Raw genomic sequence first — 24,184 nt, 5'->3', positions numbered from 1 at the left:
GACAAGCACATTAAGAACACAGTGAAACAATATTAAAGCATATGAGAAGAAACACTACACAGAAAAAAATACTTTATCAACCACTACACACACACATTAAAACATTACTCTTCAACTGTTACTGCAGAAGATGGAGATTTTTCGTAAGAACATTTTTGCAGTTGATTTTTGGGTACAAATACAACTTTCTGCCTTGAATTTTTGAAAACTACTCATTGTTTCATAAATATTTTATATGTAACTAACATGCTACATGAAGATTTTAGCAAGATTAGTCAAAAGTGGCAGGAAAGGAACATAAAATAAAACAAAGCTTTTAGAAAGCGTAAAGTTTCACCTATTGTTATTGATTCATAAGTTAAATCGGTCCAAGTTCCTTTTGTTTTATTGCGATTTCATCATGCTACGGATGCAATTTTAACATAGTTCGATTTCGATGTACTTCTGTTAACACATACTGCGGAGTTTTAGCGATTACTTAAAGATTTTGTTCAATATATGCTTTTGTAGTTAGGTTAGGCAGGCCAGTTTTGGTCCTCTTAGCATTAAAATAAAGTCCCTAAATGCATTCTACTAAGGTTCCGATTTACTTTTACATTAATTCCCACTAGTCTAAGATACTTACAGTCGCTTCTCAACAGAAAATATTGGGTTGGTGCGAATGAAATGTCCGCTCTGACGTCTGGTGGGAAACTCACCTCAACAACACAACACAGGGATTGACTGAGGTCACAGGTTAACATCATAAACTCTGTATACGTCCAGCAAACAGGCTGGAGCACCCAGACAGTCAGGAGGCAGTGTGTTGCTGAACAGGGTCATCTGAAAGTGCACCATGGAGAACACACAATTGCGAGTGATTTGTCTCTACGAATTCAAACTGGGACATTATGCTGAGCAAGCCGGCAAAAACACTAACAGTGCATTTGGGCCAGGAATGATAAATGATCGCACCATTCGCCGTTGGTTTGTCAAATTTCGTTCCGGTGACACAGCATTGCAAAATGAACTCAGTGGCCATCGACCAACATCGTGTTCGGATGAGCTCCTCAGGAACCCCGTGGAAGCGGACCCTCGGAAAAGTGTTCGTGCCATTGCAGACGAGTTAGGCATACACCTTACCACTGTCGTTTGGCGGCTCCGTGCGATCAGTAAAGTGAAAAAGTTGGACTCCACATGGTACCACATGATTTGACACCGGTCAACAAGACTCGCCGTCTGGAGGTGTGCAGTTCTCTGAGTGTAAGGAATAACTGGGATGGTTTCCTGCATCGGATTGTCACTTCAGATGAAAAATGGATCTGCTATGACAATCATAAACGGTCAGGACAATGGTTGGATCGTGATCAACGTCCAGGGCGGTTTCCGAAACCACCTCTCCACCCACGGAAGGTGTTGTTGCTGGTATGGTGGTCTATGGTGGGTGTGATCCATCATGTCTTTCTCAGGCGAGGTGAAACCATCAATGCAAATTGTTACAGTGCTGAACTCCATGAAATGCACTACAAACTTCTCCACAAGCATCCAGCAATGGTCCACAGACCATGCTCGCCCACATGTCGCACAAAGGACGGTGCAGGCTCTCCATGAGTTGCAATATGAAACCCTACCTCATCCAGCATGTTCTCCCGACCTCTCTTCCATTGACTACCATCACATCCGGCATCTCGATCACTTCCTAACAGGGAAGACCTTCGCTGATGATCGGGCGGTGCAACATGCCGTTGAGGAGATCTTTGCGTCGCAGACTCCACACTTCTTTCGCTATGGAATCTAATTGTTAGCTGAGCGATGACAAAAGTGTGTGGTTGCAGACGGCGACTATTTTGATTAACCAGGTATTGTAGTTTTGATTTTTTTGGCCTTTGGCAATGACGCACCTGGGCCAGACGTTTCATTCGCACCAACCCAATACATTGTCCATGGGAAGCGCGCATGCTTGCGTAAGGTAATTTTTAAGTTGTTTTTTTCAATATAAATAACTTTTTCGAAATCCAAACAGTGCTCATTACTTTAAGGAAGGTTCAAATTTCGTGTGATGATGACTGGCAAAATTCTACGATTCTTAGTGTTCCTGCTAGGATAATTTTTAAAAAAATCATAAAACAATTAGAACCGTTACTGTTAAATCAGTCACACAGAACCTTAAAGATGTTATTATTACTAATTTTAGAGAAAGCCTTTATATCTAACCACCTAACCTATTTACCATGGCAATTTCCCACTGTTTATATTTGGAGAGAGCTACTGAAATTAACTGCCTAACCTAACAGGAGGTTCAAATAAAGAAATATGTCTTAGGAAGAAAATTTGGTACTAAGCCCCGCGACAGGTTAAGTTTGCAGCAGGTTTAATGTATCAATCCACTCTAGAGCGGCACTCAGCATCCCTGTGCCAGTCTCACCTTAACCGCTGAGCTGTTCATATCACAGACAGTGAGAAAATCCGCAGTATTGCAGCGGAACTATTTTCTGCGCGCACGTTTGGGTCTATATATGCGAAAAGTTGCTGCAAGGTTAACCTGTCGCGGGGCTTAGTTAGATATAGTGAAAACACATTTAACTCGCTTATTTCCGAATTATTTACATTTGTATTTACCTTATATGCACAGCGGAACATTTTTCAACTTGGGATTATGTTTTTTTCACTGAAAAAAAGCATCATTTTTCATATTACAAGTATTTATTGGTCCTTGCTAATTCGCTTTCGTTACACACAATATAGCGAGCAAATCTTGACTCACGTTGTCTATCGTTAGCTGAGGTTAGGTTAGGTTCAGTTAGGTTAGGCAAACATAGAAAATTAAATTGGGAAAAAAACCGCTTACACGTCATCTGGTAAAACTACCGCATGGTTACTACACTGACAGGGGGTTACATATTCGAACGCACGGAACATTTGATTCACGTAGTCGACGGTAATGGTGGCACAAGCTATCGTGCAACGGAGATACATTAATGTCGAAAATGACATTATTTCCCGGCCGAATAAGTTGCACGAATGGAAAAAAAACACTATTCCCAGCTTCCAAAAGTCCACAGGAACTCAATTCCGTAAGTACTTTCCCGTCATTTCTCCTGTAAATTTGAAGAAATATGTTTTCACTATATCTAACTGTTACCAAAAATTTTAAACAAAAAATCCACACCCAGGCGAAGCACAAGACCTTTTCAGAAAATGTGTATCCCACATAACCACATTGTTATGATTCATACTACTCTCCATATCTACCCTAGACACTGAAAAGTGTCATGTCTGATGAAGGGAGCATGTAATCTCTTAAAACATTACATCAACAATTGTATTTAAAATGTACTTATAAGAACTGTAAACTACAATAAATAATAATAGTGATAAGTGAGAAATTATAGTTTCTTTCTAGTACACATGTTTATCTTTTTCTCATTTTATGTTGCTTTATCTGTCTCTTTAGACTATTCCTGTTGATAAGGATGAATGGTGTTTTGATGAAAATGACGGATATCCAAGAAGAAGCACATAACGTACCCTCCAGGTCTCCAACCATCAGTGGCAAGATTGTAAGTTCAGCACTCAGTGTGCAGATATTGCGAGATGAGCTGTTTTAGGGGCATTATTTTCATTCTAAGAGCACTAAACCAGACCAACCAAACCTAACAACAAATGCATATGATTAAGGCAAAAAATCCTGCCTATGCTAACAACAAAGCATTTACGAGCGTAATGCACCTTCGCACCCCACTCATAAGTAGATGGTAGCAGCCATCTGCATCCAACATGACAGTAAATTAATGGTTGCTCGAAAACCATCACAGCGGAATATACGGAACGGAAAGAACATTCTCCAGTAAACATGCTGCAAGTAATCACTAATGTCTGAAGTATATGCTGACAGATACAAATAGAAATCGAACCATGTAAAAAATACGTCGGTAACACTTCGATATGGTCCCAATGGATTTCTTCATTTTTACAGAAGAAACTACTTACGGAAATAAGTTTCTGTAGCATTGAGAAGTTCGTGGAGGTATTTTCTTTCATCGTGGAATGTGTTTCACTGGGAATTCATGTATTTTTGCCGTTGCTTTCATTTCCTTCCACTACGTGAACCAGATGTTGCGTATGTTTGATGAGGTAACCCCCTGTCAGTGTTTCCAACCAAGCCATTGTTTTGCAAAAATATGACAATTTTAACTATGTTTGCCGAACCTAAACTTATCGTGCATGGTTTGTGGGGCTATCCGTGCATGGTTCATGGGGCTATCTGTGCATGGTTCGTGGGGCTATCTGTGCATGGATCGTGGGGCTATCCGTGCATGGTTTGTGGCGCTATCCGTGCATGATTGATTGATTGATTGAGTTAGTTTATTTTACTTCGCGTTTTGTGCCTCTTGGCTAATTTGCGAAGATGGGGATGAGTGATGAAATGATGAAATTGATGAATGGGTATTCACAAACAACCAAGCCCGAGCAGGATTCGAACCCGGGACCCTTGGCGTCGCAGCACGATGTGCTAACCACTCGGCCACAGGGTCCGGCTATCCGTGCATGGTTCGTGGGGCTATCCGTGAATGGTTTGTAGGGCTACGCGTGCATGGTTCGTGGGGATTTTTCAGTTGAGAAGGTTGGAAACACTGCATACCCACTGATGATCTACCACGCTAGTCAAGCTGTCTCGCCATATTGTGTGTTTTGCAAGCGAAAAAAGGAAGAACAATAATTACTCCTCATGTCAAAAATTCAAAATATTTTCGTTAAAAAAGCAAAATACCACCATGAAGAATCTTTGCAATGCAGAATAGGTAAGTACAAATGTTAAAAATCACGAAATAAACGAGTGAGAGGTGTTGGGGCCATACCAAAGTAGTAATAATATGTCCGTACAGTGATTAATTTAGTTTAGGGTAAAAATGAAGAATACAGAGAATGTCTCCAATTTCATTCCTACTTCTTATACTCACTAAATATGCAGTCCTGCTAACGTATCTGGAGTTAAGATTTGAGGGTTACGTGAAAAAAATGTATGTTGCAAAATTACGTTCTTCATTACCGCGATGGTAAATGTTTACTATCCTTCGGACACCTATAACTTCTGAGTTTCGTCAATTTTTGACATTTCTACTTACCTATCTGCTTCGCGGATCATTTTTTAACATGTATTCACGTTTTTTTTATCAATTTTTTTTTAAAAAAAAGCGTTTTTTGTAACTGAAGAACGTACGTTTCCGCAAATGGTTTGTGGGGCTATGCGAGAATGGTGTGTGGGGCTATGCGAGAATGGTGTGTGGGGCTACGCATATTTCTTCGAAACCAATTTTTAACTATTGTAACCTATTGTGACCCTACCTAACCTAACCTTACCGGAAATGGTTCGTGGGGTTATGTATGAATGGTTCGTGGGGCTATGCATCAGTGGTTGAATTTCCGCTATGAAACATTCCAACATCACACAAAACACCTTCCAGATGTTAGACAATACTACAGGAACTTATTACGGTAAGTAGTTTCTTCTGTAGAAATGAAGAAATCTGTCCGAAGGATAGTAAACTATTACCGAAGCTAGTGAGGCATGGATTCAAATTAGTGATCGGTTAGTTTGTACAAACTTTCCAGCCTGATCATTACCAGTGCGTAGTTAGAGATCGGTTAGTTCATTGAACTCTCCAGCCTAACTATTGCCTATTTTTGTGGGAGCAGGAAAAGGTTTATTATCCATTTTGCCTTGACTCATCTCACTCAACAGGTCGCTAGGTGTCGTGGCTTGCCGCGAGTTGATAGCTTCCTGGAGATGAGGCCTTGCTCGAAAAGGTTTATTATCCGTGAGGAAGCTAGTGCTTCACAAACCATTCACGGATAGCCCCACGAACAATTTCCGGTAAGGTTAGGTTAGGCAAGCTTAGTAAAAATTTTGTTCCTAAAACAATGCGATACAGCTGTAAAAAAAATACACTTATATCAGCTTTTTCCCCTATTTCCACATGTGACCCCTGCATTTTAACAACAGATTCGTGATTAGAAGGCCAAATTTAGTTAGTATACCAAAAATTAAAGAAATTGGAGACATTCTCTATATTCTTCATTCGCTCCTAATTTACAATTACACAATCATAACTTGGACCAACAAGAACATTTTAGTTTATCTTGTATGGTATTTTCAATATTTTCTGAATATATAATACTATTCTTTTATAAGAAAGGGGACTTTAGTTTTAACTTTAGTTGTGGGAACTCATCTCATGTTGGAACTATAACTTAACAACGATAACTTCTTCAATAAAGACGTATCTAAATACGTTTCATTTTCCTTGCAAAATATTCGGTAAATATGCGATATCGCCCGAACGGGTTTCTTCAAATTTACAGGAGAAACTCCTTACTGAAATCAGTTTCTGTAGCATTGTCGAAGTTCTTCGGGGTATTTTATTTTGCGGAAACTGAAAACTTCACCATAGAATGCTCCAGAACTTGCATTTTCTGTAAAGCGATAATATTATGCCATTGTTTCCATTATGTACCTGCAGATGGCGCAAGCGTCGAAAGTCACGCGGTCTTGCCACTGTTTCCAAATGTGCCTTTCTGTTACAATTTTTTTTTTAACTATGCTTACCTTACCTAACATAATCTAACCTTGCCGGAAATGGTCCGTGGGGCTATCCGTCAATGGTTTTTGGGGCTACCCGTCAATGGTTCGTGGGGCTATCGTGAATAATTTTTGGGGCTATCGTGAATGTTTTTTGGGGGATATCCGCCAATGGTTTGTGATGACATAATGAACACGAAAGTAGGTATTTTTCGGTGAAGAAGGTTGAAATACTGCATACCCACACCAAATCGACAAAACACAAGCACGACGATCCATGACGAGTGCACGCCATATTGTCTGTTACCCAAGCGGAACAAGGAAGACAAATAATGACTCGTAATATGAAAAGTTGACACTATTTTATGGAAAAAGGCATAACCTCACCTTAAAGAATCTTCCGCAATGCAGAATAGGTAAGTATCAATGCCAAAAACGAAATAAACGAGTGAGTGGTGTTCGGGCCTTATCGCATAATTACCAAATATTCTTTTTTAAAATGGCCCTGGTTACTCAAATATAATTTCTAAACAAATATACCCCGTAATGATAGTCTGGAGATAAACATTCAAAACAATGAACTTCATCTATAGCTTACGTTCTCCTGTACTGTAACATGACTATATCTTACATTTTGTCTTCTTCCATAAAATAGTCATCTTCATATTCCAACATATCAAATATTGAATATCAACTCCTTCGAAAAAAAAATTCGTTTCTAATATTATATCGTTCGCATACGTGTCTGCAAATTGTGACAGGTGCTTATAATACATCCAAAGCTCTAATCTGTCGTACTCGTAGCAGAGTTATTAACTGGCATCGGAAAAGATGACAAGTAGCAGAACAGCACACAGCACAGCAATGATGGAAATCAAATGATCAACGAAATGAACCATTTTAAGCGATGTACAACATTTAACAATTAATTTTGGATAGTGACATCTGTGGATTACATATCACAATTTACTATTTCGCCAACGGTTTGTTGGATTTAAATTTTACCAAATTTTTGGATTGAAGTGCTGATTAGAAGGTTGAAAAGTCACTGGGTTAGCGCCATATTACATTACAACATTCAAGTTGCAAGTAGCAATACCGAATGCCGAGCACTCAATATTTTCCGAGTTGCTGGCCGGACTGGACAAGGTTCAATCAAAGCGGTAATCTTGATCTTTGCATATTCACAGCAGTTCTTGTTTATCTGTATTAAGTTTCTTATTTCCGAGAGTGTGATATACACGTACGACTTTATACAAGAAGAAAGCGGTAATCTCTGTAAAAGAATACATACAATGGCTGAAAATCACAGAGGTCTTCGTGATTTATTTAAAAAATGGGGATTGGCATCTGAACAAAAGCCAGGGGTGCGGAGAAGCAGTTTAAATGAAAGTGGTGTAAAAATATTAGACCAATCTCGAGAAAGTCGAAAAGGAGATTCGCAGCAGGTGTGGAAATTAGTGAATTTATTATGTATTTGCCTTGTGTTGAACAGTTGTATTTATATTTTTTGTGTAACATTCCAAGTATTTCACTGTCATTGTTTCCTATTTTACACATATGTACCTGTACAAGTATGCAACTTGAATAAACCAAAATTAGGTACTACTTTACTATACCGGAGACACCTATCAATGATTTATTTCGCAATTTTTTACATTGCTAACGTACTATTCTGCATTGTGGAACATTTCTTTAGGTGAAATAATGAATTTCTAACGAAAATAATGTCTATTTCTCACATTAACGAGTACTTACTGTTCTTCCTTATTTCCCACAAACCATCCACGGGTAGCTCCAAAAACCATTGAAGTTAGCCCAAAAATTCACGATAGCCCCACGAACCATCACGGGGACGAGGTATGCCTACTAGGTTAGGTTAGACCTGTTAGGTTTGGTTCCATTAGCACTCCTTTCGTTCAATTTAGCATATACGGAAAATCGAGAGCGTATTGTGCTCTCGTGCAGAAAGCAAATGGCGGCAGCAGCAATGACGCGTCGGAAATAGATTTTCGACGAAAACCACATGCATTCGCATTAAAATGGATCAAAACTACATCCCCGGACATCAACAACGCTACAGAAAATTATTTGCGTAAGTACTTTCTCCTGTAAATGTGAAGAAATCCGTCTCCGGTATAGTAAAGTGTTACCAAGTTTTATTTTCTCCTGCAGAATGTACAAGAAACATGTAACTTACTGAACTTGGACCTTATTGTGCTTATCCTCGTGTAGTGTACACTTGAAACCAACCTTGAATGTATTTGTATGTGCAGTAACCTTGAATGTATTTGTATGTGCAGTTCTTGTTATTTGCATTTTATATTTTTCTTAATATTGTTTTGTAGGTAAATAGTGAAGCTAAGACTGGAAAATACATTGAAGATCATCTGCAACTTTTACAGATATTGAAAAAAATAACAGAAATGGAAGAAAAAAATGTTCAACACAGAGCAACAAAGCATGCACATGAATGTAATGAAGAACTCGCTTCTGTTCAAAAGATATACAGTAAGTACTGAATATTGTTTCATACATGTATTTTTAATTGGACTCACTTATAAAGTTTGGTACTAATTTACTATTCCACAAACAGATTTCTTCATTTTTACACAAGAAACTACTTACGGTAATAAGTTCCTGTAGCATTGTCTAACATCTGGAAGGTGTTTTCTGTCATGTGGGAATGTATCATAGCGGAAATTCATGTTTTTTGTTGAAAATTAATTCTCCAACAGACAATAGCCTTTGGCGCGTATACCTTCCTAGATCATCATACGTCGTGCTTGTGTTTTGTTGATGTTCATTGGGATGCAGCGTTTCCAACATTCTGTTTCCTACCAAAAATACGAACATGGATGTTGTGGATGCGTGGTGAAATTCATACCGGAAGCCCCATAAACCATTGACGGATAGCCCCACGAACCATTTCCGGCAAGGTTAGGTTAGGCAAGCATAGTTAAAATTTTGTAAAGAAGTAAAGATAGGTAAGTACGAATGTTAAAAGTGATGAAACGAAGAAGTTACAGGTGTTTGTGGAATAGTAATTTTTTACCTAAAGTTTTATTGTAAAATTAGAATCAATTTATCCACATCTGAATTTAATTTATATCAGTATAATGGTCTTTATCATTAATGGAAAATTCCATGATGCTGTATTTTTTTTAAAAAAATTGCTAAAAGCTTTGCAACAATATATTCTCCATAGTGAGTTTTTTGTTTTAAGTCCACTGTATGAGGAGCCATGGTGGTCTAGTCAGTAGGACATCTGACTACATGTGGGAGAACCGGGCTCGTTTCCTGGGGTACCAATCTAAGGTCAGAATTTTTCCGGCCTTGTCCCCACGTAAAGCGTGTGTGGGACTCACCCAGCCTCAACTAAATTGATACCTGGGGGTAACCCTGGGAGAATAAAGGCAGCTGGAGTGTGGTGCTGATCACATGGCTGAGATCGATAGACTGTGATGGGCCCTCCCCCAATGGCATGGTACAAAATGCATGAGAAACTTTACCACTTTATGCAGAGATGTGCTAATTGGAGCTGGACATACAGTTTAACGTGGGATCCAAATGAAATTAGGTGGGTGGCAGCAGTTCATGCTGTTGCCACATTGGAGCGCAACCCCGTGTGTTCGGAGGTTTAAGAGCAGTCTGACGTTTAGATGTGAGACTCAGTTTCTGGGGCCTGTAACAAACTTTCAATTCACCAGCTCTGTATCGAATGAGACTCGAAAGTGCTCCGGAGAGAGGTCAGTCTGACGCTCGAAGTAGGGAACGCAGCCCGGTTGACGTTGCCACACAGTGCGCTTCAAGCAGCGACTTTTGTCCTGCTCTTCCTATATGTGGCGCCAGTGCTATTCTGCCCAGCTGTCTATTTTCACGACCGTTCGTTTAGGATCCTTTCATTATAAGGTGATGTTACCGCTACACTACCGGGAAGAACTATTCACCTTTATACTAAGTTTTTGTAGGATTGGTTGTAGCACTCTTTTGTTTATCACTGATTTAATTTTTTTATAGATGATCGAAAGACAACTTTGGAGAAATGCCAGGAAGACATTGCTTTCCTGTCTGCCAATATATCCAGTATAATGGTTGCTCTGCAACAACCTGTCATCAAGGAAGGCATTCCAGTTCCTCTGCATTTACAGAAGTAAGTACTCGGCACATCTGTTCCTGAAAAAATATATACTTTACTGTTTGGGGTAAAGCTAGAGATTGGCGTGCTGGCTTAGTGGTAGAGTACTGGCTGCAGGGTGTCTAAGGGTCAAGAAAAAGTAAATAAATTAATACAAAGAAAAAAAAATAATACTTGTGGTCAAGAATTTTTGCTATCACAAGAACTGATTGGTTTATTTCACTTTTCTGCCTCTTTGGTTAATCACGAAGATGAGGATGAATGGTGGTAAAAAGATGAAGGGACAACGCAGGCCTCACGTAAGATTATACTAGCTGTGAGTCCAAAGCCACAAACTAGTTGGTTATGTTGGAGTTATTTCTTGTGTTATCTTAAGCCACAGACGATATCGATGAACTGTACTTATTAATATGAGCTGCTATGCAACTGGATGGCAACACTCTTGCTTCAGGTGTAAGTAGCAGTCCTGTGTTGAAAACCTGGTTGGTGGGAGCCCCAAAATTAAAAGGAAAAAGAAGTTATCTTGAGAGCTGTATAACAGCAACAATGGGACTCTGTATGCTGTCCACGTTGTCCAACAAAAAGCCACTTGCTATTGGGTGCAAGCCACCCTTAACCTTAACAGATTTACCTCAACGAGTAGGGCTGAATGAATGCAGTGGAAGTTTTCTAATGGTTACCGTAGAGGTCTCAGGAAAATAATTTAAGCAAGAATTTTCAGACACTTTGAGGTGTATTGTAACAAGCAGCCAAACAAAATATCAATAAACCTCATGATATCCAGAACAAAAAGTGAACATATTAACTTCAAAACCTATAACCATAACCAAGCAAACCCCCAAAAGACCAAGAACATTTCAGCAAACAATTAAACCCAGTACTACCCATTCTACTCTCCTGCTCGGGCTCCAACAGTTAGCTATGAAGCGGCGCCCAGAAGCCAACACACACTCCTTCCTGCTCACATAAGTCACATGCCTACTACATTTCTGCCATCTGTCGGATACACTGCTAAACACCACATGGAGTTTAGTTTTTAAATACACTCTGTAACACCTGTATGCTTTTTGGCACAATACACATCGATGTATGTTTTTATATAGAAAGGTTTTTCTAGTAAACCACCTTGTAAAATATTTGAACCATTTGATTAAAGGAAATAAAGAAAATATGTGTATATGAACCTGCTATGGTTTGATTTATTTGCTTTATTTTACTTTGCTTCTTGTGCCATTTTACACTAATTTGCGAAGATGGAGATGAGTGTTGATATTGGTGAATGGACTCACACAAACATCCATGCCCAGGCCAGGATTCGAACCTGTGACCCCTGGCATCGTAGTGCGATGTTCTAACCACTCTGCCATGGGGGCTGTTGAACCTACTATGGAAATGTTTATTTAGTGTGCTAACGAAACTATAATAATTTCAGTAACTTTTATTCCAGTGATAGTAAAACATTCTGGATGTACTTTGTAGAAATTTTCAGCGAAAAATGCAGTTTCGACCAGGACTCGAACCCGGATCTCTGGCACACCGTGCCATTGCTCTAACCACTGAGCTACTGAGCCTGCCAGGCCTTGCCTGATTTTTCACTCGCTGTTTTACCTGCATGGAATCGTCTCTGCCAGTGCTACCGCAACGGGATCAGGCTGTAAGGGGTACCTTCCACGTAGGCGCCGAAAAGTCAACCTCACTGGACTAAAGACTAAAGAGGCTCTGGCGACTGGCACTATGGCCAGTATAATTCTGTGTGTATTGTCCTGTTTTTTGTCCTTGTGTGTGCTGAGTGCCCATTTACAGCCTCAGCTTTTAACAGAAGTCAGAAGATTTTAAGATTTTTAGTTATGCAATGTTAGAGTTATTATTTGTAATGGTAAGGGGCTGGCCCCTGTATAGTATAATATGACTGGATCAAAATAGCCTATACTGCTTTTCCAGATTCTCTGGAGTAGCGACGCGCAGAGGGGAAAGCTTTTGGGCGGGGCCAGACTAGGTGGGGAAGGGTGCGGGATGAAAGCAACGAAGTGCTGCGCGGTGTAACGGCCGTAAAGCAAAACGCTTTCTGCTGCCAATTTCTTATTTTATTCTTAACAATGGCCAGTGTATTGTTTTACACAAATAACAAATAATATTGCACGTTTATTTGTCTTTTGATGCTACGAAGTACAGAAAAAATTAAAACAAATTTAAACATACATTTTCAAAAAACATGCAAATAACCACAAACTATGAAACATCATGTATCGAAATGTGTTTTAAACAAGTCTGAAAAACATGTTTCAAACACTTTGTTTTAAACATTTGTAAAAAAAACAAAGCCATGTGTTTTAAACTTTTCAAACAAGTTGTTCTGGAACACATTCAACACTATGCAGAGTTTCCCAAGACTTGCGAGCTGACATGTTTACTACGGAACTACTGGACCGCGAATGAGCCCCCTCCTGTGGATGCCCCTCCCCTCCCCTCTGCACGTTCATTGGACGAGGCGCACACCCTTCAACATGCGCACAGAACGCGTTGGCGTTTTCTTACTCCAGAGAATCCGGGAAAGGAATATAAGTGCTGACGCTCCGAAAATTTTAAATTCAAATTCAAACCGCAACGGGATCTGTTGCCTTTGAAACACAATAGACTTCGACGTTGCCTGGTTCCTCCCAGCGTAGAGATATTAGTTATTGTAGATTAGGCACACTCAGGAGATGTACTACGGCGAAAAATCAGGCGAGGCCAGGCCGGCTTGTTAGCTCAGTGGTTAGAGCAATGGCACGGTATGCCAGAGAACCAGGTTCGAGTCCTGTTCGAGCTTGCATTTTTCGCTGAAAATTTCTACGTAGTACATCTCCTGTGTGTGCCTAATCTTCAATTCTGGATGTACTTTATAATTGTAACTTAAAATAGTCTTTGCAGCTGAATTTGGCATTTGTTTTAATGATAGTTTGTAAAATATGCCATGTTTATTTAATGACACTACTTACGGTTTAACATGATTAGTATTTTGTATACTATTCTACACAAAATATTTGCTATTTTTGTCTATAAAAATTATTAATTTTTCAATCAAGAGAAGTGTTTACAGTTGGCATATTACATATCCTTTCGTATGAGCTTCACCCCATCTGTACATATATTTTTTTTCATTTCTTTTCCTTTCTTAGAGCCTAATAAACACCATTAAATAATTACAAGATTAATGAACTTTCATCAAATGTGATTCTGATATCTACAAAATCCTTATCTACATTATTCTATAAATTATTTCTTCAAAGTAATTTAAATCAGTTTTCCTGTTTTATAAAATCGCCTGATTTAAATCGCGAATGAAATCAACCAGAATTTAACCAGTAAACGTTGTAACCTGTCTCAAGAGTTTCAGCATTGTCGTTTTCCATTCCAGGCAGCTGGTTTCCAGCATGAAATACATGGTTGAATTTTTCAACAACTTGCTGGAGAACGTTCAACTTCTGGATCAGAGCAGAAGACCACAGTGGGCATCACTGCCACGAATATTGGTAAGTACTTAAGCTGTAAGCAAACTAGTACACCAATATTCTTAAAAGTTTGCATAAGCCCTGTTTTGTATTATTGAATAATGCAATACATTTTATGAACTTCATAAATTATCCTTTTATCCAGTCATCATACAAATAATATTATTAAATAATGGTTTTTAAACCTGGTGGGTAAATGCAACACCTCCAAAGTGGCCAAGATCGAGAATATGGACCATACCCCCACATCCCCTAAATGTGCTTTCATGGCATGCTACATGTAATGGTTAGCTAATGGTTTTGCCGGGCAAGTAATGAAATGTAGCGAATAGAAAAACAGTTATAAGCAGGGCTCGAAAAAGCCAGATTGCCATGGCGACTAAACATTTCAGCCTGGCGACTGTGATCTTATGCTGTAATATGTACGAAATTTTGATGATTCTAAGTTCAAATTGCAGTACAGCGTAAGTTAGCAAATGATTTTTTTTATCAACGTTGTGAACATTCCATAGAGTCAGAAACAATTTCTTACTCTTTGTCCCCCAACATCCCATTTCCTGTTTTCTCGAATGATTTAGCGATGTTTTGAATACCGTGATGCTCAGCTTCTTATACAGAGTGTTTCAAAAGTTGCACAACCCAAACTTTGAAAATGTATATCATGAAAATCGTAAGAGATATTTACACCAGGTTTTCTGCATTATAAAGTCTCATCCATTGAGATATTTTTCAATGCTTAAAATTATCAGTTTTCTCCATACAGAAAATTTAGATAAATTAATAACTGGCGGAAGGCACCGTTAACATTTTTCCAGAAATTCACTTTTGAATGAGAAAAATACGTAAGAAATTTTCGGAGGGTCATAATTAGATGGCTGATGCCATGTCAATCTGTCATTTACGACCAATATTGCTCATGTGCAACATTTGATGGATTTTTTATTGGAGATTTTATTGGTTGAGTGAAAAAGTGCCATTTTTGGGATATTATATGACACTGCTAGCAGGTCGAAATATTGTCAACAGACGCACGCCACATGTGCCTAAGTATTGGCTATACATTTATGTGAAAAGTCATAAACCAAGATTTTGTGCCGAAATTGGACTCTTGAGAGAATCCTAGTCTACCTTTGGTTACACTGAATTATTTTCACTCACTTTCGACGCTACTATGCCTGTTCTTTTAATTGATTCAGCATGGCGTATTCTTTGGAGCAGCACGTGTGCATTGCTGAAGAGTATTTTACTACTCATTCGTACGCTCATCTGCAAGAGGTTTTCCAAGAAAAAATCCCCTGCTTCTGCTGTACCTCACAAAACAACTGTTTTACGACTAGTCAAACACCAACAAATGATCCCACAAATTGTTAAGAATTGGTATTATTATTGAAGATTAGGCACACACAGATGTACTACGTAGAAATTTTCAGCGAAAAATGCAGGATCGACGAGGACCCGAACCTGGGTCTCTGGCATACCATAGAAATGTTAATGCATTTTTCGCTGAAAACTACTAAGAAGTACATTTCTTGTGTGTGCCTGATCTTCAATAATTAACATCTCTATGCTGGGATGAGCCATGCAACGTCGAAGTCTACTGTATTTCAAGGGCAACAGATCTCGTTGCGGTAGCACTGGCAGAGAAGATTCCAGCAGGTAAAATAGCGACAGCGAAAAATCACACGAGGCCAGGCCGGCTCAGTAGCTCAGTGGTTAGAGCAATGGCACGGTATATCGGAGGTCCATGTTCGAGTCCTGGTCGAACTTGCATTTTTCGCTGAAATTTTCTACGTTGATATATATTGTTGAAAATCAATTCTCAGATGTTTTCTGCAAATTAACAATATTTTTTAAAATAATGTAATTACTTTTATTTGGATACATGCTAACATAAATTTATTAACCCAGTGATAGCGTACATGATTAGTTTAGTGCAGAAAACCTGGTGTAAGTACCTCTTACGGTTTTCATGGTATACATTTTCAAAGTTTGGTTTGTGCGACTTTTGAAACACAATTGCTAGTAGGTAGTTTCCTGGTGCCTGATTTTTAGAGCTGGCGCCTAGCTTTGAGGAAAATTTTTCGAGCACTGGTTATAAGTACAGTAGAACGTCGTTTATGCGCATTCATTGGGACCGAAGGTTATGCGGATAATCAAACATGTGTTTATTTAACAAAGAAAAGTACATGCGGTACAGGTTTATTTTATACATACAGTACACAGTACTACATACGTATACAGTACAAGAAAACAAAAGAAAATGAGTAAACAGTCGTAATATGCAAGGGTCGTTCAAGGTTGACCGGGACTTTTATTTCTGCAGAGGAAATAGGTAGCAGAAGAAACACCAAACTATGTCAGTTTTTCAAAGTATTCTCTGTGCGCGCCGAGGCACCGATGCCATCGTTCTGGCAGCTCCCGAATTCCTTTGGCATAGAAAGAACTTGGTTGTTGTCGTAGCCACTGGAGGACATCGCTCCGCAGTGCTTCGTCTGTCGTGAATTTCTTCCCTCCCAGATGGTCTTTAAGGGGTTCAAACAAATGATAATCACTGGGGCTAAATCCGGACTGTAGGGGGGATGGGGCAGAACTTCCCAGCGCATGTCGGCCAGAGTTATTGTTGTCACATTGGCCGTGTGAGGGCGGGCATTGTCATGAAAAAGAAAGACATTTCCAGACAACATCCCAGGTCTTTTCTTGCGAATGGACTTTCGTACAGCACCACTCAACAATGTGGAGTAATACTGGGCATTAATCGTGCTCCCTTTGTCCAGAAAATCCACATGGATAACGCCCTTCATGTCCCAGAAGACACTTGCCATGATCTTTCCAGCGGACTGCTGCGTTTTGCTTTTCTTGGGGGGCGGGGAACCTTTATGCCGCCACTCCATGCTGCGTCTTTTGGTCTCTGGGGTTCTGGGGTTGAATTGTGCAACCATGTTTCATCACACGTGATGATATATTGCAACAATTCATCACCTTCTGCTCGAAACCGATTCAGAAGCTGTTCACAGACCGTCCTGCATGTCCACTTCTGATTGAATGTCAGCTGGCGGGGAACACACCTTGCACAGATTTTGCGGAAGCGGAAGTGGTCGTGAATGATTGTCTCAACACTCCCGACACTGATATTCACCTTGGCAGCAATATCCCGCACTGTTACTCGCCGGTTCTCAAGAATCATTTGCTCAACACGTGCGATATTCATTGGTGTGACTGCAGTCGGGCGAATGTGTCCATGCGCTTCATTTGTCACCAGCTCCCGTCCTTCGCGAAACTGCTCACACCATTCGTACACTCTTGTCCGCGACATCGTTTGTTCACCATACTGTGCTTGCAATCGTCTGTAAATCTCAGCTGGTTTCACTTTCTCCTTCACGAGAAATTTGATTACACACCGCTGCTCCACAGCCACAGACACACTGCTTGCCGCCATGTTCGCTGCAACTGCTGCTCATGCGCGAAATACGTCATGCCGGGCGCTAGTTACTCGCAAAGGAATACATTACATCACCCGCACGTTTCATCATGATCCGGCTATTCATCGATTTTTTACGTACGAAAATCCCGGTCAACCTTGAACGACCCTTGTACATATGGTACGTGCCTAAATTATAGTATTGTGCCTGTACTGTGCTATTTATGCAGAAAAATAATCAATTTTTTTTTTTTATTATTTTTTTTTTGAACAGATTTCATCGTCTTTTTCTGCCACTTTTGCTTTTTTGAGTGTGCAGATAACTGACGTTCTACTGTAATATCATTTCCACAGTAAATTTTATTTTGGTCCTCCTCAGTGGCCGTGCAGTCTAAGGCATTGTGCTTTGGACTCCGACTGCGGGATGGCATGGGTTCAGTCTGGGTTTTTGGCCCATGTATAGGACCAGTGGCAACCCACCATTGTGAGGAAATTGGGGAGTTACGAGCAAGAAGCGTAACCCGATCTGGGAAATCTCTTATAACGGCTGAGGGTTGAACGTGCTGACCCCCATGTCACCCTATTACTGGTTGAAGATCTCCACACCTCTAGGTAGGATTGTGGGAGGGAGTCTGGAGATAGGCCAAGGCCCGTAAGGGTTCTAGAGCCATGGGTTACGTTTATGTTAAATTTCATTTTTCTTAATTCCAACAAACTTGAACGTAACATAATAATAGCTAGTATCAAAATAAAACAAAAATATGATATTACTGTGGAATGTTGATTATACAGCGGATTCTCATTAAACAGCTTAATTATCCTGGCAGTTATGCAACATTTGAAATTTCGATTTATTTTGCATCAATATTGTGTGAAACACTGTATTTTGTAGTTCATAACAGGTATTTTACTATTCTGAACTAATTATTGAATATTTTGAAGCAAAAATCTTGGTAAATTGATGCTTATAATTGGAGCAGAATACTCACCCAATAATATTAATAAATATTTTGAACAAGTTTTAATTGTTATAATTTTCAAGCATTGGTATCACAGGGTGGTTACTTATCGGGAACTCGTGAATCTTTTTGGTTTCGGGAATTATGCATGAATTTTTCTCCATAGACGTGAAAAATTGCAACTTTTATTAATCTAAATCCCATCCTATTTATAAATGCCCTGAGGCAAGTTGTTCACAGTTTAGCTTTTATTTTTATCGAGGAAGGGAAAGAAAAGAATGCTGCGTGGAAAATAAAACAGAATTCTCTCAGTCAGTTTACTTTGTTAGTTGCAGAACAAACAATCTATCTAACAGACAGAAGATTATTGATTGATTGATTTAGTGTTTTAAGTCCACTTTATACACAGTAAGGCTAATCGGGACTGGACCTACAGTTTAAAGTGGGATCTGAACCACTTGTGCCTCCCCCGGGCATCGAACCCGGGACCCCTTAATTACAAGGCGATGACGCTACCACTGCACCATCGGGGAGGCCCTGACAGAAGATTATTGCCAGATACTAACCTTCTTAAACCCGAAGGTTCATGAGCTGCAGCAACACAGGCCTTCCATCTGTCCCTATCTTGAGCAAGATCTATATACTCTTTTCCATCCCTACCGATTTCCTTTAGGTCCATCTCAACGTTGTCCCTCCATCTTCATCTTGGCCTTCCTACAGGTCTCTTACCATCAGGTTTCCCAACAAGAATCCTGTGAACTCCTTTTTCCTCTCCCATTCGTGCCACATGGCCTGCCCACCTAAGTCTTCTTGATTTAATTATTCTAATAATATCTGGACATGAATACAAATTATGTAGTTCTAAATTATGTAACCTTCTCCACTCACCTGTCTCCTCATCCCTTTTAGGTCCAAATATTTTCCTAAGGATCTTATTTTCAAATACTCTGAATTTATGTTCCTCTTTCAATGTAAGGGACCAAGTTTCACACCCATATAATACTACAGGCAAAATTACTGTTTTGTATAGTTTAACTTTTAGTTTCTTAGATATTAAACGAGAAGACAAAAGTTTATGAAGAGAGAAGTAACATGCATTTCCTGAATTAAGCCTACTTTTTATTTCCTCTTTAATATAATTTTCATTTGTTAATATTACTCCTAAGTATTTGAATTTGGAAACTGGTTCAAAGGAGTTGTTATCAATAATTAGATTTTGATCATTTCCTAACACTTGGTTTCGGCCTGTAAGCATATATTTAGTTTTCTCTTTGTTAACTTCCAAACCTATCTCTTGAGCAGTTTTGAAAAATATTTTAGCATTATTCTTAATTGTATTTATATCATCCCCTAATAAGTCTACATCATCATTATTGCGAGATAAGATATCTTTAAGTTGAAGAGGTAGATTTGAGTTTGAAATTCTTATACAATTAACCATTTTTCATAAATTAGTATGTTCCGTAACATTTGAGACTTGCATGTGTAGATGTATTTCTAGTCTGAGTAAGTGAAATGGCAAACGTAAACTCCGCACCTTGAACTAAATATTTCAAATATATATTGATTCCTCCTATACCTTTTAATTGAATTGAATTGGAATTTCTGGATACATTGGAATCTCACAGACCCTTTATAGTGTTGATATATTTGTGTGTGTGTGTGTGTGGGTAGTACGAGGCGGTAATATGTAAGGTTGAAATAGAGAAAGCGTCAACTTGTACCCTTGAATTTTTGGAAACCTCGCCTTGAAAACTGGGAATTATACTTGAATTTTATTGTGGTCCTAGAGTGGTCACCCTGTATCAGTGGGAATTGGTCAGAATATCAGCATTGGCATGGGTACTGGTTGCAAGCTCTGCAAGGCCAGCCGCACACCAGATCTGACACGACAAGTCACTTTGCTTCCGACAAAACTAAACAAATATTAATTATTCTTATCAGTGTTTTTCTCTGGAAAGAAAGTTTTCGGTACAAGTTAGTGTGTTGTTATTGTTTTTATCATAACAACTGCTCTAAATATTGTGGTATATAAATGGTCATTATACCTCGGATTTTATGTATTTAACCTATATTTTTCTTTGCAGGTAAATGAGAAATAAAAAGTTACATCAGCGTTCCGTTAAAAAAATGCAACAGCTGATGAAGTTTTATAGTGCCTAAAATAACCTATTTTGCTTCTTAGAACCTATTTTAGGTTTTTGTGCCCAAAATGAAACCTTTTCTTGGGTTTTTGTATTTTTTTAGAACCTATTTCAGGAGTTTTAGGAACTTAAAACTCTCTCTCTCTCTCTCTCTCTCTCTCTCTCTCTCTCTCTCTCTCTCTCTCTCTCTCTCACACTCACTCACTCATCACTCACTCACACTCACTCACTCATCACTCACTCACTCACTCACTCACTCACTCACTCACTCACTCACTCACTCACTCACTCACTCACTCACTCACTCACTCACTCACTCACTCACTCACTCACTCACTCACTCACTCACACTCACTCACTCACTCACACACACACACACACACACAACACACACACACACACACACACACACACACACACACACACACTCTCTCTCTCTCTCTCTCTCACTCACACACAGATACACACACACACACACACACACACTCACTCACTCACTCACTCTTACTTCTTCCGTGCTTTTTTAAATGCAACAAAACTAATACTATATTTTATTTTCAAAAAGATACAAACACATCAACTATATCCTTACACATTGCCATTTCCAAAATATGCACTGTAAAGTTCTAATTTAAAAAATTATGTCCTTCAATTGACCACCATTTTGTTGTTGACACCTGCAAAATCTACGACAGAAAATGGTCCATGGCACATTCCAACATCTGAAATCTGTCTGTTTCTTCTTCAGTGCACTTCCCGTAGCTTCAAAGTTCTTCACCCACATCCTGATTGCATTGACCAATGGAATGGCATTGTGTCTCCCGAGATCAAAACGTTTAAATAATGTTGATGTTCTTGTCTCGCAGCAGCAGCAGTGTCACCATTTTTATAAAACGCTCTGCTCTAGTGATCCATGTCTGTAAATGGTGTACATTGGTGATGCAAATGACAATCAATAAGTGTTGCCAACTCCATTACAGGAACTCTCTCAATGGAAAAAAAAATTCATTTTTTATGCCACACCTTACTGGAAATGTAAGAAAATCTGCTGCAAAATGTGTGACAAACAATTGTTGACATTTAAAAATTAAAAAATATGTAATATTTGAGGGTAAAATGGATAAACTGGCTGTGTGTAAGGCACTGTTTATTCAACTTGTGATTTCACAAAACAATGACTTCATGTTCATCTTACCTCTCAGAGAACAAGGAAATGGTGAAAGTGCAGTCTACATAAAAATTAAACTTTGATTTTAAAAGTTTAGAGGAACTTTTTAACTTTTATTTTTATGTATGCTCGTCTGACTACCATGCTAGAGGCCTGGGTTCGATCCCCGGCCTGGGAGAACCAGGACTTTTTCCACCTGTTCAAGCAGCTCTGGAGCTCCCACGCAGCATCATATAAAGTGGGTACCTGGAGGAAACTCTGGGGGGTAAAGGCAGCCAGAGGCATGGTGCTGATCACATCACCCCAACTTCGGCCGAGATCAAGAAAGTGTGGGGCCCTAACTCCACACCCCCTATACGCTTTCATGGCATGGTGCAAAGTGGTGCAAAGCACAAATGAGCACTTTACTTCTTTCTTTTTTTTCTATGTATGCTGTGCTTTCTCCTGTTTTCCTGCTTGCTGACAGATAAGACAAACATGTTCTGCTCAGCATGTGGTATGTGTGGACAATTAGTTCCATTATTGTTCTGAAAGTCATGATGTAGGGTGGTCAGAAAAACCTGATGATTTTTAAAATGATATAACACAGTAAATATAAATAGTTTATCTTTATTCATGTGCTAGGCATATGTATGGCATTATTATTGGAAAGTAAATATGATTTACACCAACATTAAGTGCGGAAAATAACATCTTGCAAATGGGTCCATTTTGGTCTACACACTGCTGGAGTCTGTCGCTGAAACTTCTAATCACATTTTCAGTTCATGGTGACTGAAATGGCAGGTAGTGAGAAGTGGAATCCCTACCACCTCCCCTCCCACAACCCCACCAAGGTGGCCCAATAAATAATCGGTAGGTTTATCTTCCCCAGAGAAGAGAAGACCGACTCCAGCGGCGTGTGGACCAAAATGGGTGACTTTGCAGGATGTTATTTTCCGCACTTAATCCTGATGTGAATCACAATTTCCTTTTTTCAATAATAATGGCATACATATGGCTGTAAGGCTAGCACATGAATAAAGATGGACACTTTTAATTTTCTGCGTTGTATGATTTTAAAAATCATCAGGCTTTTCTACCCCACCCTGTATTTTGGCGGCATTTTTTTGAAAGGAATATTAAGTATCAATTTTCTTTTGCAGCACAACAACTTTGAAGAAGTGAAACTCACTTTGGCTCAGATGACGCATTATGTCCACCAGCTGAGTACCTGTGCAGACAATCTTGAGCAAGTAGTAACCTCCTTGGTTAGCGGAGGTTGAATTTCTCGTCCGTCCCAGCTGCCAATCACATTAATGCATATCAGATCCATGGTTGTTATTATTGTGGGTGTATATAATTAATTAAGTTTTTATTGAATTTCAAAAACTTTTCTGCATAAGCATTTTCTAATGTATAGGTCACTTAAGTATGTGTTCAGTGTTTCATACCACATACTCAAAAACATTAAAGTTATGTAGAGAATTATTGAACCACATAAGTACTTTTCTAATGCTTATTATGTTAATATCTAATGCTTTAGTCATGAAATGAATGTAAGAAAAAAGTGTAAATTTCTATGAAGCTTAATATGTAATTTTTAATATGGATCTCTTTCTCTGATGTATACAAGGTACACTCACCTCAGTACTCAGGTTGTTCGTTTCTTTATACAGCATATTTGCAGAAGATACACTTCAACCTAAAATTGTATCAATATACGCTGTATAAAACACACATTATTACTAACTTCGTACAGGCATGGACACTTTTGTGTTGTGGAGATTATATTGAAAGTTAATGGGATCTTTATAACCAGAAGTATCTGTGATTGTACATCCATTAGAACAAGGAGTGTTAGTCATTCAGTTGATTGTCCAAGACTCCATTTAGCATATTTTCAAAAAAGTTTCGTCAGCGAGTCTTGATATTTTGAACTATTTTTGTGAAAAGTGTTAGTAGGGCGACTTCTATGCTGAGAGTTGCCACCCTGTAACCAGTTCATTGCTACAAGCAGCAATTAATTTTGATAAGAGTACACATTTGGAATGGACCATATTGGAAATTTGATATCACGATATATCATCACAGACGATAGAATACGATATGTTTCCCATATCGTGATATCTGTGATATATTGCTAAATATCGTGATATCGCTGACATGATATATGTTGCTAAAATATTGTGATGATATATCACCATCACAATATATATCGCTGACACAATATACAGGGTGTCCATAAATTATCTTTACAACAAAAAATTCTGTAATAACTTGAAAACTATACTAGATAATGACAAACGGTTTTCAACATTTGACAAG

General features: G+C 38.9%; 2 protein-coding genes across 6 annotated transcripts in view; one reads left to right on the top strand and one right to left on the bottom strand.

Moving 5' to 3' along the window:
- PICK1 (protein interacting with PRKCA 1) overlaps positions 1–7,334 on the bottom strand; it is a 63,660-nt gene extending 56,326 nt beyond the window's left edge. For 4 of the 5 annotated variants that reach the window (XM_083136306.1, XM_083136304.1, XM_083136305.1 and 1 more), the window contains exon 1: positions 7,191–7,334. Coding sequence is in view for 3 of the 5 variants with exons in the window: in XM_083136304.1 (XP_082992430.1) it covers positions 7,191–7,234 (44 nt within the window). In the remaining 2 variants the exon portion in view is untranslated. The other variant, XM_083136307.1, reaches the window with a different exon arrangement.
- Positions 7,335–7,695: 361 nt separating this feature from the next.
- On the top strand, positions 7,696–23,452 carry LOC145999361 (uncharacterized). Its single transcript, XM_083136303.1, has 5 exons — positions 7,696–8,007; positions 8,908–9,070; positions 10,580–10,712; positions 14,095–14,209; positions 23,023–23,452. Exons 1-5 carry the CDS (start codon positions 7,855–7,857, stop codon positions 23,140–23,142), a joined length of 684 nt encoding a protein of 227 aa, XP_082992429.1. The 5' UTR covers positions 7,696–7,854; the 3' UTR covers positions 23,143–23,452.
- The last annotated feature ends 732 nt before the right edge of the window (positions 23,453–24,184 follow it).

Source organism: Lepisma saccharinum, chromosome 15 (assembly GCF_977018435.1).
Source record: "Lepisma saccharinum chromosome 15, izLepSacc3.1, whole genome shotgun sequence".
In the NCBI taxonomy this organism is placed as follows: Eukaryota; Metazoa; Arthropoda; class Insecta; order Zygentoma; family Lepismatidae; genus Lepisma; species Lepisma saccharinum.
Note: the sequence above shows the minus strand (reverse complement) of the source record. Positions and strands in the feature narration are given on the sequence as shown.